This window comes from Pteropus medius, unplaced genomic scaffold (assembly GCF_902729225.1).
Source record: "Pteropus medius unplaced genomic scaffold, Ma_sr-lr_union100, whole genome shotgun sequence".
Classification (NCBI taxonomy): Eukaryota; Metazoa; Chordata; class Mammalia; order Chiroptera; family Pteropodidae; genus Pteropus; species Pteropus medius.
Window position 1 is genome coordinate 160,563 of NW_024349565.1, and position 15,837 is coordinate 176,399.

Sequence of the window (15,837 nt, forward strand, 5' to 3'; positions counted from 1 at the left end):
GCACACATGCACACACGCACGCACACACACGCACACGCAAACACACACGCAGGCTTAGGGGCGCTGTGGCTCACAGCCTGCTGAGCTTCACGGCGCCGTAAGCACAGGCCCGCACGTTCGGTTTGCTCTTTCCGTGTGGCAGCCTCCCCACTCCCCGAAAGGCCGCCAGCTAGAAGGGCTGCCGAAGCCTTGGGAACGGGGGGCGCTCTGCTCTCCCCGAACCAGAGAAGGTCCCCCTTCTGTAGCTCTATCCCAGCTCGAGGCCGGGTTGGGGATGCAGTTCTCACCCCACCCCACCCCCAAGGGCAAAGCCACAGAGGAGAGAGCCCCTTGGCTCTCCAGGGCCAGGACTGCAGGACGGCTGGGGCTGGTTCATGCCAGGACGGCTGAGCACCGGGCTCCTGGCAGCCACTGTGCACCCCCAGGTCCGGGCACCGCCCCCTGCATGGCCATAGCCATGTTGGGCATGGACCAGCCTGTTTGTCCTCACAGAGGGGAAGCGGTCTCAGCTCTGGGGACACCAGAGCCTGGGCCGCAGCCACATCCTCCACCCACGAGCCCGAGTCCCTTGCATGGGGTGAGCTGTCTCCCAGCAGCGGTGGCCGCTACATGCCACCCCACAGCCAAGCCCAGAGCGGGAGGCACCTCCCAGGTGCCTGACTCCCCGAGGCAGGGGCCAGTGGGTGCACGGATGTCCTATAGCCACCCAGACCTCCGGGAAGAGGCGGTGGGAGCTGCTGGAGCCCCCCGAGGCCTCCTCCCACCTGGGCCCTGCTTGGGGGCGCCCCTCCTGGCTGTGACGGAGGAGAGTGGACAGCTGCCTCAGCTTACAAGTAAGGGGGGGCCGGGGGGACGCGGCCACTTGCCTCGGGCTCCGCACAGCAAGATCCTCCCCCGATCCGCCCCGGGCGAAGTCGCCCACCGCTCTGCCCTGCCCTGGGAGAGGCCCTGCAGACGGGAGGGCTGCCTCTCACCTCTCCTTGAAGTCCAGGAAGACCTTGGCCAGGGCGCTGCCCCCTGCCATCATGGCTACGTCCACGGCCCTCAGGAAGCTGTGGTGCACCTTGATCAGGTCCTGGGGTGACAGAGCCGTGCACGTGAGTGGGCATGCGGGGCCGGGAGGGCGCGGAGCTGCCGCTCCCACTGCTGGACCTCCCTCCAGCAAGGCCCTCTGCGTGGGGGGCCTGGGCGCCGGCCGTGCGTTCCCACATAAACACCAGGGTGTCATCCGCTCGGAGCTGCTACAGTGCATGGTCTGCGGGGAGCATCCACAGCCCGCGCCCGCCCGCCCGCCCTGACACATGTGGCCCACCCTGGGCAGGCTCTGGGACGTCGGCGGCCTGGGGTTCTGGGCCGTGAGGGATGATGTCTCTCTGCAGTGGACTTGGGGCCTCGGGCTGGAGAGGGGTGCTCCCCACAGCTCAGAGCAGACGGGAGACTGGGAGGAAGCACACTGGGCTCCCCACATGCCCCATCCAGGCTCCCGGTCTGTCCCCGGCCATTCGTGTTGGCCCCTGCTCTTGGCAGGATGATTCTGGGTCAGGGGCACAGCCGAGACCCGGAGGTGGCCTGCACCCAGCCCTGAGGGGACGGCTGAGGGGACGGGCGGGAGCGTCCCGCAGCCACAGGCAGAGGGGAGGGGGCCTGCCGTGTATCGCTTCTGCAGCCTGCTCTGCTGGCCACGTCAAGGTGGCTTCTCACAGGGATGGCCCTTCCTGTGTCCACGAACAGGCATGTGCAGAGTGGGTGACGGGCTCTGCTCTGAGGGGCAGGGGACGTGTTTCCCTCCAGCGACAAACCCCACAGCTCTTCTGGGGTGTGTGCATCTCAGCCACACCCACCAGCACAGACACCACGTCCTCCCGTCCCCTCAATCCGAAGTCCCCAGAGGGAGGCGGGCTGCTCTCTTCCCACCTGGCAGGCATGAAAACACTCTTCAGCCAGGACCGACCGAGCCCCTGGCAGGGACACAGCTCTCTGGGGCCCTGGGCACAGTGGAGTGGAGCGGCACGTGGTAAGCGGGGCTGGCACCCATACCTCCAGGTTGATGAAGATGGCCGCCATGTCCGCGGGGCTCAGCACCAGCCTCAGGGGGACCATGTAGTTCTGGAAGAGAGAGCCCGATGCTGCCGTCTCAGCCTCGAGGGGTCGGCCACCTTCCAGGCCAGAGGGGCTCCGATGGCCTCACCAAGGTGGGGGGCTCCCTGCGGACCCGTTACCCAGGCCCAGCACCCACCGGTGCTCAGCGCTCAGTGGAGAGCATCCTGGGGAGACCTGGGCCCCGCCCACTGTGGAATGGGCGGGGCCAGGCCTGAGCGTCAATCAGGCCCCTACACTCACCACGTGGTCAGAGCCCCAAGGGGACACTCTGCTTGGTGCTGGACTTGAACTCACAGCAAGCAGGGCAGGTGTTGCTATTGTCATTTGAGACATTTGAGGAAACTGAGGCCCAGGGGGTAGGGGCATCGCCCCAGCGTACACGTGTGGACGGTGACAGGGCCATGATCGTACCCGTGTGGACGGTGACAGGGCCACGATCCCCGCCCCCCGCACTCAGATCCCTGAGCCTGCACTCCTGGGTTCGCCCCTAAACCTGCCATCAAAAGAGACACTCTCATCTACGGCCACGCTGCCCTGAACGTGCCCGATCCCATCTGATCTCGGAAGTTAAGCAGGGTGGGGCCTGGTTAGTTCTTGGATGGGAGACCACCCAGGAAGACCAGGTGCTATAGGCATAAAAAAAAAAGAGACTCTCCAACTCAGCAGCACCACAGTGGCGGGGAGCAGTTCTGCCCGAGACCCCCAGGCCCGCCTTAGATACGATGTACACACGTGAAACTGTCACCTCCTGCCCAGGGGCCCCTCTGGAGAAGGACCTGCCACCCTCTCCTCTTCCTGGCTGCAGGCCGAATAGTACCCTAAACAGGGAGGGACTTAGATGTCCCCATCACTGGGTCCTACACCATAATCAAAGAATAGCCAGAAAGGTTTTATCTTAGAAACGTTCATTTTTTTTTTTTTATCGCAGTTAGCATTGGCAGTTGGCAATGTGGCTGCTCCAGTGACAGGGAAATGCCACCAGCCAGTGCACACAGGAGGCCAGAGCAGGCTGAGGGCAGGAGAAGGTGCATCGTAGCCCTTTCCCTTGGAGCTCGGCAGGCTGCCAGGGGCAGAGGACTGACCGGCACCTGGTCTGCCACAAGGGCTCACTTCTTCGGGCCTGACTGTCTCAAATTCAGGACACTCACAGCCACCTGTGGGGTGATAATGCCGTCATCCCAATGTACAGAGAGAGGCTGAGCGCAGACGGCGCCCTTGGTGAGAGAGCATACATAAGGAGCTCAGCTCAGTGGATTCAGAGCAGAAACCATTATGACCCAGTTTAGGCTGGAAAGAGCCAGAGAGCAGCTCGGAGTGATGGACCGGGGCCCAAACTGAGGGCCGAGGGGCAGGAGGCAGGAGCAGGGTCAATGGGGTGGTCGACAAGGACATCGGCCTGGCCGGGGCCCGTGGTTCCAGTCGGGGACAGAGGCGCAGAGGAAGTGAGGGGAGCCTCCGTTATGGGGGAGGGGGCCTGATGGCAAGGCCGAGAGGACCACTGAGCACTGCCATCCCTCACCGTTGCCCTGGTCCCCTCCCAATGACAGTACCCCCCAGGAGACCCCGTGGCCACCAGGAAGAGGCCCAAGCTCCGCCCACCTTCTCGATGTCCTCCAGCGTCCGGTAGTACTTGGCCTCCGTCTCCTGAATCTCCAGCAAGCAGCAGTTTCTCTTGTCATCCTCGGTCATGCCCATTTTCTAGGGGACAGACGCACGATGCCTGCTGACCACCGGGGCTTGGCCATAGGGCCATCGAGTGTGGGGCCAGATGGGAGACAGAGGGACCCAAGCCCGTCCCCTCCCTTTAGCAGAGGAGGAGATTGAGCCGCGGGGAGAGGACGTGGCATGAACCTGGGAACCAGTGACAATGGAGGCTTCCAGACCAGGGGGACGCCCTCTGAAGCCACCTCCTCCATCATATACAGCAGGTGCGGCATACTTAAAACACCCACTACGTGCACAGGTATACAGCAGGTGTGGCATGCTTAAAATACCCACTACGTGCACAGAGATATACAGTAGGTGCGGCACACTTAAAACACCCACTACGTGCACAGGGACAGGCCGTGACCAGCTGCCTGGAGGCCCACACCTGCCAACGGGGCGTGCGTCCCAGCATTGGCCAGGTGGTGCCTCAGAGAGACACCAGTTCCTGGTAGGGCTGGACCCCAGGTGTTTGCTGACCTCCAACCAGGGACCTGAGATAACAGCCCCTGGCAGGGGTCACCGGAGGACACGCCTCCGTGCCAGGGCCTGTCCCCTACCTCTGGGAGAAACGTGGCCGGGGCTGGGACTGACCAAGAGCCTGTGCAGGGAGGAGGCAGTGGGGGTGCCTAAGGGCAGTCACGCTCCTCAGGGCCTTTCGGGCTGAGCCTCATCTGCCCGTGAGTCGGGCTCTGGGGAAATGGGGCTGGGACATGCGACATGGCATTTGGACTCATCTGCGCGAACGCCACCCTCCTCCTCTTCCTCCTCCTCTAAGAAATGCGCTGGGGGCCAGGCGGGGCAGAGCCTGGGGTCAGCAGCTCCCCAGGCTCCTTCCGAGGCCACAGCCCCGCTCGGCCTGGGGCAGCACTGCCCTGGTCCCCTTAAAACTGCGTGCAAGAATGGCGTCCGACAGTGTCTCCCTGGGGACAGGGGCCCGAGTGTGTCCAGAGGCCCGAGACGTCCCAGGGCGGTGGAGGGAGACGGTGTGGCGGCTCCCACCCCGCAGCCTCCCCGCCCGCCACTCACCTGCATGTACCTAATCTGAGAGCATGGAGAACAGATGGGAGAAAGAACCAATCAGCAGCGCTGGCTCGCTGAGCAAGCCGTGCGTGGGGAGTCGGGACCCTCGTGCGCATTTACGTGACAGCCACAGGGACCGCACCGCAGCCCCGCCCCCGCCCGCGCCGGCCTGGCTGGGTGTGGACGGACGGCGCTGGGGCCACGCGCTTCGCCAGCCCGTCGCACGTCTGGGCTGCGAGCGAAACCTGCCATCATCCTCCGGCCTTTTCGTCCTCCGAAAGGCCATCCTCCTCATTACCTTGCACTTAAGCTGTCCAGATAGCTCTGGACATGACACGGAATGAAATAAAGCCAGCCGTTTTATCTCAGAGGACGCGGCAGGAGGCTCGCCTGCATAGAAGACAGGACACTGAGCACAGGGGGGCAGGTGGGGTGCTAGCGTGTCCCCAGGGCACAGGCGGGCATCCGCTCCCAGCCCCCGCAGACCCTGCCAACAGTCCCAGATCCTGTCATGCGTGCTCCAGGACCACGGACAGCAGTGACCTCTCGGGAGAGCCAGCCCTAGGGCCTCTGTGGGCCAGGCACAGAAGGGGGTCCCTGGGGAGCTTGTATGGCCTGGGGACCAGGGCGCCTCTGGATAACCACAGGCCACCACATATACACGCTCTCACTTTAACCAGAGGACACCCAGCTCCCAACGGGCTTGGGGCCTGGGGCGGCCGTGGCTCTGGGGGCGGGGCAGGGCCCTCCAGCAGCAGGACCCCGGCATGGCCGCCCTGCCCCTAGCACACGTCCCAGGAAGGCTCGGGAGCAGAGTCGCCCCACTGCAGGATGCCGGGCAGGGCAGAACCGCCCCGGGCGGACCTCGTGCGCAGGCCCACGGCCGACTCTGCGGAGCGAGCCCCCTGGGAACTGTGGGCAAGAACACCCACCTTCAGACCCTTTGGGGCAGAATGAGGAGCCTGTTCCTAGGAGTAGAGTTTGGGGGCCATGCATGCCACCGCCCGGCACATCTGCGTCTCCCCCGTGTGATGCCAGTGATGGTGGCAGGCACTGCTGGCGGGGACGGGGCCTCGTCGACCAGCTGGTCCCCCCCGCAGGGAAGGACAACACTGAAATTTGCTTTCTGAGAAATTCCCCCATCTCTCTGGTGAAAGCGAATAGCGTCGAAAGCCTCCACAGTCAGCCAGCGGCACCCTGGCCACCCTGCGGAGTTCGGAGCCCAAGGGGGCTGTGGCCTGTCCCACCGAGTCCCCACCCCCCGGCCCGGCAGGGGCCCCCCTTTCCGCACAGCAGCTGCTGGCAGTAGATGTGCATCGCAGCCGAGTGGCGTCGGAGACCTGATCGGAAATAAACACCCTCGCCACACAAAAGACGCGCAGCTGGCTCACGGCCGATGGCGTCCCCCACGCCCGACAAAGGGGGAGGAGGGCCGAGCGGCGTGAGGCTCCCCGGGCAGGAAGGGCCGGAGCCCCACGCGGCCCTCGAGAATTCCATGGCGACGCGTCCCAGAAGGACGATGGCAGCGGCCTCCCGGCCCGGTCCCCTCAGGACGTGTCACGGGGATGAAGGGCCCACGGCAGGCGGGGACCAGGGACAGCAGGACGGGGTGCGGCCTCGGGGACCCGACGCCGGGCGCGGGCGGCTTACCATGGGCTGCTGCACCTCCACCTTGATGATGTCCTCGTAGATGTCGTCACCCTCGTCCTCGCATGGCACGCAGTCGTAGATGTCCTCCCCCAGGTCATGCTCGCTGCACAGGAGGGGCGTGGTCAGGGTGGGGGCTGCAGCCAAGTGCGCCAGGGGCCCCGCAGGGAGAGCAGGCGGTCAGAGCCACGGCCAGCTCCTCCCCGCTGCCTCCCACGCAGCGTGCACAGCACCGTCTGGCACTTGGCCCGCAGTCCTTCTAGAAGCACCTACCATGACAAGGCCCCAACTTCTCCAGACACACCCGGAGGCCCAGGGTGAGACCGCCCCACCTGAACCCCGGCTACGGGCCGAGCGCCCTCTCCCCGGCCGCGCCCGGGACTCGCAGTCGCCCAGCCCGGGTCCTCCCAGCGTGGAGGTCGGGGTGCAGTGCTCACCCGGGGACATCTACCCCACCAGGCGCCAAGGGAGCGGACAGAGAGGGACACAGCGTGAGGCGCCTTCGCGAATGAGCACGAGGAAGTGGCCGCTTTCGATGAGCCTCTGATTCCGCTCGTGGCCACACCTGGACTCTGGGTCCTTGCCACTGCCCCGCACAGCGGACACTGTGGGACACCTCCTCCAGGAGGCCTTCAGGACCTGGCCCAGTCTGCAACCCGGCCCGCTCCCGGGTGGCCTCGTACAAGGTGCACCCCGCTCACTGCGTCCCCAACTGTTTCATTAAAGGGACTGAGATGCGTCTGTCCCTTCCCCGGACAAGACCCAACTCCTTAATCCCTCTGATCACCAGCCCGAAACACAGCACGGCTCAGCATCACTTCACGGGATCCCACGGGCCTGGACAAGCCCCCTGCGTGGGTGTCACTCTGGCCTAGGGTCCAGCCCCACGTGCCCTTGGCTCTCTGCGTGAGGCCACACCTCCTAGCCTGGGTTCAAAGCAGGGCTTGATTCTGAGACGGCATCAAAATGTGGGGGAGCACTCCCCATATCACCCCACAGAGTGGCCACAATTCAGGGCACGTGAGGGACGGAGGGAGGTGTGGGCAGCAATGACATCCAGTAGCCCCTACGCATGGGTTCTTGGCCCCCTCTCAAATGAAGCTTTTCAACACGAGCTGTCACTTTATAGCCTGGGGGGCGAGAGAGTAGAGACCATTCAAGATCTGCTTGAGAGGGGGCGTGTCCACATCCAGGGGAAGCCTCTGCAGCCAAAGGGGTGTCCCCAAGGCCCTGCACCTATGCCCCCGTGGGACCCAGCTGCAGCATGACTGTGGCGTGGGCATCCGGACCGCCATCTGGGAGCGGGGACCAGCTCCCGTCCGGACTCAGCCCATGCAGGCTGCTCCGGGCGCCTGGTGCTCCTCAGCACCCGCGTGCACGGAGCTCGCTGTGCTCCCAGCCCACGGGCCTGCGCACTGGGACGTGACAAGCCCCCACCACTGCTGGGCCCGGCTGTGGCCCACGCCCTCGAAAAGCATTTCCGCCTTCCAACCTCAGGCCCGTGGAGGTGGAGGGCCCTGGGGCCACTTTGCAGGTGAGAGCACACAGTCCCCTGCCATCCGCCCTCCCCTACAGCTGTCTGGACGTGGGCAGTCCGGAAGTCACACTGGGATGCAAAGCAGTGCCCAGACAGTGACAGAGGCGCCCCTCGGAACCAACGTGAAGGCGGGGAGGGTGTCTGTGACGCGTGGGTTCTCTCGCCACCGTGGAGGTCTGTCCCCTAGGCGGGCCTGGGCAGTGGTCACTCGTTGCCTTCCTGCCTCTCCAGACACTGTCCCAAAGGAAACGGCTCCCGCAGCCCTGCCCGCCAGGTCACTGGGGGTCCAGGCAAGTCCCTGCAGGCTTTCTTTCCAGCAAAAGCCAGCCACCCAGATTTCCGTCACTCAGCAGAGCGAGGCTGGCGACACAGCCACTGTCGAGAACGGTGACCGTGTGGAACAGGAGAGCCACGGAAGCTTCCAGGCTGCTAAATTAGACAACTCAGAGGCAGATGAGGCCACGCGTACCGTCTGGGCACAGGTGGCTCTGCTCCGACGGGCTAGTGGAAGGAAGCAGGGGGTCGCGGACACGAGGACAGTCACACAGCCTCAGGGCCGATGAGGCCAATACAAATGATGGGAAGCAGACCCAGCAGGGGCCTCGAGGCCACCCGGGCAGGGACGCCAAGCTGCCAGCCTAAAGGCCCCGTTCCCTGTACCACATTCAGACCGACACCAAGACTCTGTCCCACCCCGAGCACAGGCCATGACGCCCCCACTCCACACAGCGCCCCGGCCCATCGGTCAGAGCGGAGACCCAACCGCTCACTTTCCCACCTGAGCCCGAGCCTCTGCCGGGCACGTGACGCCGGGGACCTGCCAAGGCCTCGGGTCTCCTGGGGCACGCATCCCCGTCCCCTGCCTCCCACTCTGCCTCTGGCCACCATGATTTCTCTCGCTCGGTACCTGACGACGGGCCGAGTGCTGGGTCGGCACTGCAGGGTTCGGAGAAACACTGAGGCCGTCCGCCGACCGCGGGGTGAAGCGGGCACCGGCCCCACTAGGAGCCCGAAGAGGAGCCGCGGCATTTTAAGGAGGGAGCGGACAGGGGAGGCTGGAGGGGCTGAGTCCCTTCCCCATCTGCCTCTTCCTGGCGCCACCTGTAAGTCGGCACCCGCTCGGCCCTACCTAGCCAACGCCTGCATCGACAGGACACACACCCCTGCGTTTCCGGCACGGGCAGAGCGCCTGCCAGACGTTCGCCATGGTTTCGCTAAGGTTTGCAGAGGTCAAGGTGCAGCCTTCGCCGTTGCACCATTTTGGGAACTGGATCCCCACGTGTAACCCGCAGCCACAGCGCTACGGAACCGTCTCCCGTCACTGAACGTCCCCCGCCTTCCCGCTCTCCTGGCACCTGGCCTCCCGACGGCTCCCCAGCACGCATCGGCCGCGTCTGTCCTAGATGGCAGCATCGATGGCACTGAGCGTAGGGTCCCGTTTGCGTCTGGCTTCTTTGTGCCGAGTGCTGACCCACTGCGTGGACGTACCGCAATGTGCCATCCAGTCTCCTGATGAACATTCGGGCTGCTTCCAGGTCGGTTTGGGTTCTCGTAAATAAGAGCCGCTCTGAGCGTGCGCGCGTGCGTGCGTGTGCAGACCGTTGCTCTCATCTCTTTTGGAAACGAAACGCCACGAGGAGTGGCATCGCCGGGTTGAGCGGGGTGTGTGTGTGACCTCGGCAGCAGCTGCCACGCGCTTCCGCCACGTGGCCGTGGCAGCCGCGCCCCCGCAGCCTGCGCCTGCACGGGAGTCCCCACCGCTCCGCGTTGCTCAGCTCTGCTGATGCTGGTGTTTTTGATTTTAGCCGCTGGACGGGGTGTCTAGCGAGGCCTCGCCACGGTTTCATTGTGCGTTTCCCTGACGACTAACGACGCGGAGGACTTTTCCGCGTATCACGGACGTTCGTGTATCTTCCTTTGTGAAAGTCCTGCTCGGGGCTTTTTGTCCACTGGTAGAAATTTGCTGCCTGTCTTTTCCTTATCGAAGTCCATGAGCTCGTGATGTATTCTGGATGCAAATCCTTTGTCAGAGAGGTTTTGTTAACTTTTTCCCAGTCTCTGGGTTCGGCTACTTATTTTTTTAATGTTCTCTTTTGATAAGAATTCTTTCTTAATTTTAACGAAGGCTTACGTATCAAACGTTTCTCGTACGGTGTCCTAACTCCGTTCCGTGTCCTAAGAAATGCTTGTATTTTGTGTAAGAAATCTTTGCTTTTTCCAGGTTGCAAAAAAAGGTCCCTATATTTTCTTCTAAGAGTTAGTTCCAGTGTCTCCAATCCATCTCATTAATTTCTATGTATGGGGTGAGGTAGACCCTGAGGTTCATTTTTTTTTTCCCCACGGAGATATTCAAGTGTTTCAGGACAATTTGCTGAAAACTTTCTTTTCCCCATTGGACGGCTCAGATCCCTTTGACGAAAACCCAATGACCACAGCAGCGGGGGTCCACTGGGGAATGCTTGCGCCTGTCCCATCGACCCATCCATCCATCCTTAGGCCGATAGCACTCCGTCTCGATCAGTTTTATAGAAAGTCTTAAAATGGGGTCGTTTAAATCAGATCGGGTAGTTTTCTTCTTTTGTAAGAGTGTGGAGGCCATTCTAAAGTCCCTTGTGTTTCCATATAAACTTTACGGTCATCTTACCAATGAAAAAGACGCCTGCCGAGGTCGCTGTAGGAACGGTATTAACTCTACTGTTTACTTCGGAGAGAACTAACGTCTTAGCGACGTCGTCCTCCAATCCATGAACATGGTATACGCTGTCGTGTACTCAGGTCTCTGCTCATTTCCCTCAGCAATGTTCTGCAGTTTTATCACAGAGGTTCTCGAGTTTAAGAGGTTTGCGGCCACTGTTTTTACAGTTTTTTTCTGCCTCAACCTCTCTTCTCATTCTGGGATTCCAATTACAGCTGCGTTAGGCCGCTCGATATTGTCCCACGTCTGAGGCTCTATTCCTGTTTTTCGATCTGTTCTCCCGCCTTATTCGGAGCAGAAAACTTCCACTGAACTGTCTTCAAGCTCAGCGACTATTCCGTCTGCCACCTGCATTCTCCCGTGAGGCCGATCCAGTGACTGTTCATTTCGGTTATCGTCCTGCTCAGTTTTAGAATTTCCATTTGGCCCTTTTTTACGGTTTCTATTTCTCCACTGAGGCTCCCCATCTGTTCATTCATTTGGCACATATTTTCCTGTAAGTCCCTGACCATACTCAGAAAAGCTAATTGTAACATGTGAGTCATCTCAGGACTGGGTCCTATTGACTCCGTTTTATTCCGAATATGACTCACCCCTTCCTGTTTCTTGGCCAGTCGGATCATTTTTTATTGGACACTGAACATCCTGAATGATACATTACAGAGACTGGATCCCACGGCTTCCTCTGAAGAGTGATGTGTGTCCCAGCAGCTAACTTAGTCAAACTCAAACACTGGGCAGCAACCGACACAGTGCCAAACTCAGTTTCCAGCTGAAATTTTTGCTGGAAACCTTGGGATGATGCTTCCTGTGCGTGTGAGGTTCAATGGTCAGCCGAGGCCTCAGGTGGGGTATCAGGGTTTGGGACTCCTGCTCTCTGTGGGTCCCTCCCTTCCAGCATTTCCCTCCTAACTGTCCCACTGTTCCGCCAGCCTCCAGGCCCCGCCCCCAACTCGTCGACCAGCGAGAGCGCGGCCGTCTGCAATTAGAAAACCGCCTGATTAGATGAGTTAAGTCAATACTTATCCTCAGACCATTCCTGTGCTGGTAACTCGTCGGGTCCGGGGACACAGAGGTGACGAAGGCACCGACTCTGGGCCACGGGCCTCACAGTCCAGGTGGGAGACTCACAGGGCAGCAGTTACGTCTGAGACGCAGACGCTCCTAGAACGTAGTGGTGTCATTTGCGTGGGGTGACGCGCTCTGGTCCCGACAGTTCTGCTCCTTGGCCAACATGGCATGGACCTCCTGCTGCCACTTTGCTTTCCAGCAAAGGCGTCACCTCCTAAAGTGACTGTCCCGAGCAGGGTAGGGGGCAGATTACCAGTCTCAGGCATCTGTCAAAGCAGATTAGCACATGTCGCGACCAGCTGGGCCCCGTGCATCTGACAGCAGGGGCTGCTGGGCGGGAGGAAGAGGAAAGGACAGGTGTGGGTCGGGGCGGGGTGCCTAACGAGGTCCCCCAGGTGTCTGAAATGCCCTGGAGCGCAGCGCAGTGACCAGGACGTGACCGTGCGCGGATCCCGGCCTGCCTTCTCTGCAGCACGAGCTCGCTGCGTGTCCAGCTGTGTCCCACAGGGCACTCACAGCGGGTCTTACAGGGGAGAGGCAAAGCTGCCGTGCCGCCCACCTGATCCCCATGCACTGGACTCGGCCCCCCGCCCCCCAGAGTCCTGGCAAAGGTCCCCGAGGCCCCGGGAGTCAGCGCAGTGCGGCCCCATCGTGCTGTCACGCTTTCCTGTCGGGCTGCCCGTGTGCGGCCTCGCCTCCCGATCGGCCTCCGTCAGCGCTGGGCCACAGAGCCGGCCTTCCAGACCAGGCCGGGCACCGGGTCCCCTGGAAGGAAGGGTCTCCCGCTAGTGACCCTGGCGGGGAAGCGGTCAGGTGAGCGCGAGAGGGAGTCTTGGTCGGGTGACTCGGCAGGGTGGCCCAGGCCCGTTTCTCCGCCTGCAAAGTGGGGCTAATGCCGACGCCCCTGGAAGGCCACTGGCAGGATCGGCCGCAGCGTAAGCAACCGGCACAGCCCAGCACACAGCAGGTGCTCGGTAAGTGGTGACTGTGCCCGCCACCCGGGGGGGCGGGGGGAGTCACAGGTTTCAGACACCGCCCTTCACTGTCCAGGAGCCCTGGACCAAGGCAGACACGTGGACGTCCAGACGCAGATGAGCCTCCAGGGCCAACGCCACGACAAGACCTCAGCTCAGCTCCCCTCGCTGGACAGCACAGGGTGGACGCATCGGTCCCCGGCCCCAACCCGACGTCCCGGCCCTGACCCCGCCTTCCTGCACCCCGTCTCATCCCTTCATCCTGCTGTCTCCCGGGGGGCAGCTGCGCCGACAGATGCTAAATCCTGGCACTTACTTCAGTCTCCCGGTGGCCCGCATGGCCCGCTGCCCTCCAGAGGGGCAGGAACCCACCCCTCACCTCCTGCGGGGACTCCGAGTGCCCTGCCCCCAGCAGCCTCGCCTGCCCCGATTTCGTTACATGAAGCCAGCTGTTCAGAGAGCCGCCTTCAGAGAACCGAGGCGAAGCGGCCACGCTCGGGCTTTCCGCCCCTGGCACGCCTGCGTGTTCACGGCGGCCATAAAACATTGCCGCCGACACTCGGGGGCGTGCGCTCCGGCTCCGGGCTCTCGGACCCTGGGAAGCAGGACACCAAACCACCATTAACTCGATCCTAGGAAACCCTTCGGACATTTCCTGACCTCGGTGCGGACAGCAGAGAGGGGGCTCCTGAGGACCAGAAAAAGCGGGCTGTGGGCCGGACGGCCTGCATATGGGGACAGACGCACAAGGGGCTGCTCACACGTTAGGGCGCTCGACCTCACACGCCCTCAGGAGACCCTCACCCCAACCTGTGAGGGCGAGGTCGCTCGTCGTTCAGGTGGGAAAACAGGGTGGTCCCCCGAGGCTGCACAGCTAGGCAACGTCCCCAGATCCCCAGAGGCATGAAGACCCTCCCCAGCACCCGGGCTGGGGCACAGAGGGATGTCCGGGGCCACAGTGGCAGATGGCTCAGGGCTCCAATCCCTCCCCTGTCACTAAGGCGTGCCGTGTCATCTCACGCAAGTCACTTACCACGCCCGAGCTTTCATTTCCTCTGCTGCAAAACGGGGCAGGCCCACCCCCCTGGCAGAGCTGTGCCACAGTGTGCCCTTTCTACGGTGTCTCCTCAGGGAGGACCCTGATGGAAAGCTCACCTCTGGGGCTGGGGTGGGGCCCACATGCAGGAAGACAGCACAATCCACTTTACAATCCTCCAGGGAAGTGGCACCTCATTCAGCCCCGGAGGGGTGGGGATGGCTTCCTGGAAGAGGTGACCTCTGCTCTGGGTTGTGTAGCATGAAGAGAAGTTGGGCGATCGATACAGCAGAAGTTATGCACGAGATAGAATTTTTACCACGAAATCTAGTCATCGAGTACGTGATGCTTATTCATTTTACGTCAACATTTCTGAAGGACCAGTGTGTGTCGGGTCTGGGTTGAACATAAGGGAAAGGCCGGGTCTTTATCCTCACGAGAGGCCCTTCCTGGCCAGAACGTAAACCTCTCCAGGCCACAGCCCCACTGGCCCCTGCTCCCTTCTGGAAAAGGGCGAGAGGCATGGCCGTCACGCGGGCCTCCCCACCCTGCTAAATCAGACACAACCGCTGTGATGACCTTGGCCCTCAAAGGGCCGGGTTTAACTAGGGGGTAAAAATAAGACTTCACAGAAGCCCCGTCATGGGTGCCGGCGGCACCCACCTGGGTATTCAGACAGGACACGATGGCACCGCGGTGTCTGCTCCGCATTCAGTCGGAAGGGCCCCTGTGCTCACTCTAGCACAGACAGGGCACAAGCCTCTTCCTGCCATGCTGGGGGTCGGGGTACAGGGTTTCAAGGTCACTGAAGCGCCAGAGCCTTCCAGGACAGCTGGGGCCAGCTGCCTCCATAACCAGGACAGGCGGGCACTATGAGCTTGTCTACCGGGCAGGGCGTGAGTGGGCTGCCCTCTGCCCGGCCGATCCTGCAGCCAGCTCTGGAAGGGCAGAGGGCATCAGGCAGCTTGTCTAGACCCATAGGGACAGGAGAGAAAGGCCAGCGGTCCTGTGCTGCCTGCCCTGCCACTGGGTGGTGGCGACAGGGTCACGTGGGGGCCAAGACCACCAGTTCTCAGCTCCTGAGTAACACACACAGCTGAGACAGACTCTCCCAGGAACCCCGGCCCGAAATAAAGCAGCTGCGGCCTGATGGGAGCCCAGGCAGATCTAAATCAAAGCACATTTCCAGCAACACCTGCACCAGCCTGCCGCCTGTCAGGGCCTGGGCCCCGTGGACGTCGCCTGGACAGCTCCTGCTGACGAGTTAAAGAGTGGACCGCAGGGTCCAGGGTCCAGGTCCGAGGCGGGGCTCCCCCGGATGGCCTGGGGCGGGGCGGAGAGGGGCGGCTGGCCAGGCAGGTGGCCTTCTGAGCCAGACAATCCCGGCTCAAACTGCGGTTCTGCCCCGAGGCTGCTGTGTGCCCTTGGCCTAGCGTCTTCGCCTCTCTGAGCCCATCTCCTCCCCTCGTCCAAAGGGACGGCTCAGGGGACACACCCGTGTGTGTTCTCTGGGTGTTGGCTTCATTTCTTCCATTCGGCCGGTCCCCACGGCCGGCCAGCTGGGCCTCAGAGTTCCTATGAGGATGGAGAGACCTCGACGGGGCTTGAGGGACCGCGTGCTGCTGAGGAAACCATGGGCTGGGACCAAAGGCCCCTGGCACCCAGTCGGCACTCCCTAGGGGCTTACTGCAGAAACGAAGGCCTGACTGGGCAGGGGAGACCCAGCTCGGCCACGGACAAGGTGGCCTTGATGAGGAAGGGCCGTGGGAGAGCAGAGGCTTGCTGTCACCTTATCAGCCCTGAGCCAGGGCGCCCAGTTTGGGGAGGTACCCCCGACCGGTCAGGCAGAGCAAGCAGCCACCTGAGGACCGCGGCCACCAAGGAGGGCGTCTGCCCACCCCTCTGCTTGTGGGGGGGAGGGGAGGTTACGTCCCCCCAGCCGTGGTGGGCTGTGTTCTCCGCAGAGCTGCGGCTCGTTGTCTGTCTGTCTTCACTGGGACTGTTTCTGTAGAGTCTGCTTTCAAGTTCATGTCCTTCGGAAAAGCAATCC

General features: G+C 62.3%; 1 protein-coding gene and 1 pseudogene across 9 annotated transcripts in view; one reads left to right on the top strand and one right to left on the bottom strand.

The window, feature by feature from the left end:
* VAV2 (vav guanine nucleotide exchange factor 2) overlaps nt 1-15,837 on the bottom strand; it is a 55,290-nt gene that overhangs the window by 33,510 nt on the left and 5,943 nt on the right. For 6 of the 9 annotated variants that reach the window (XR_005657320.1, XR_005657321.1, XM_039882920.1 and 3 more), the window contains exons 2-5: nt 6,478-6,580; nt 3,700-3,798; nt 1,915-2,106; nt 975-1,075 (exon numbers count right to left, since the gene is read on the bottom strand). Coding sequence is in view for 7 of the 9 variants with exons in the window: in XM_039882920.1 (XP_039738854.1) it covers nt 975-1,075; nt 1,915-2,106; nt 3,700-3,798; nt 6,478-6,580 (495 nt within the window). In the remaining 2 variants the exon portion in view is untranslated. The remainder of the gene's footprint in view (nt 1-974; nt 1,076-1,914; nt 2,107-3,699; nt 3,799-6,477; nt 6,581-15,837) is intronic. The other 3 variants (XM_039882922.1, XM_039882921.1, XM_039882924.1) reach the window with 2 other exon arrangements.
* Nucleotides 2,617-2,735, top strand: LOC120618877 (uncharacterized; annotated as a pseudogene).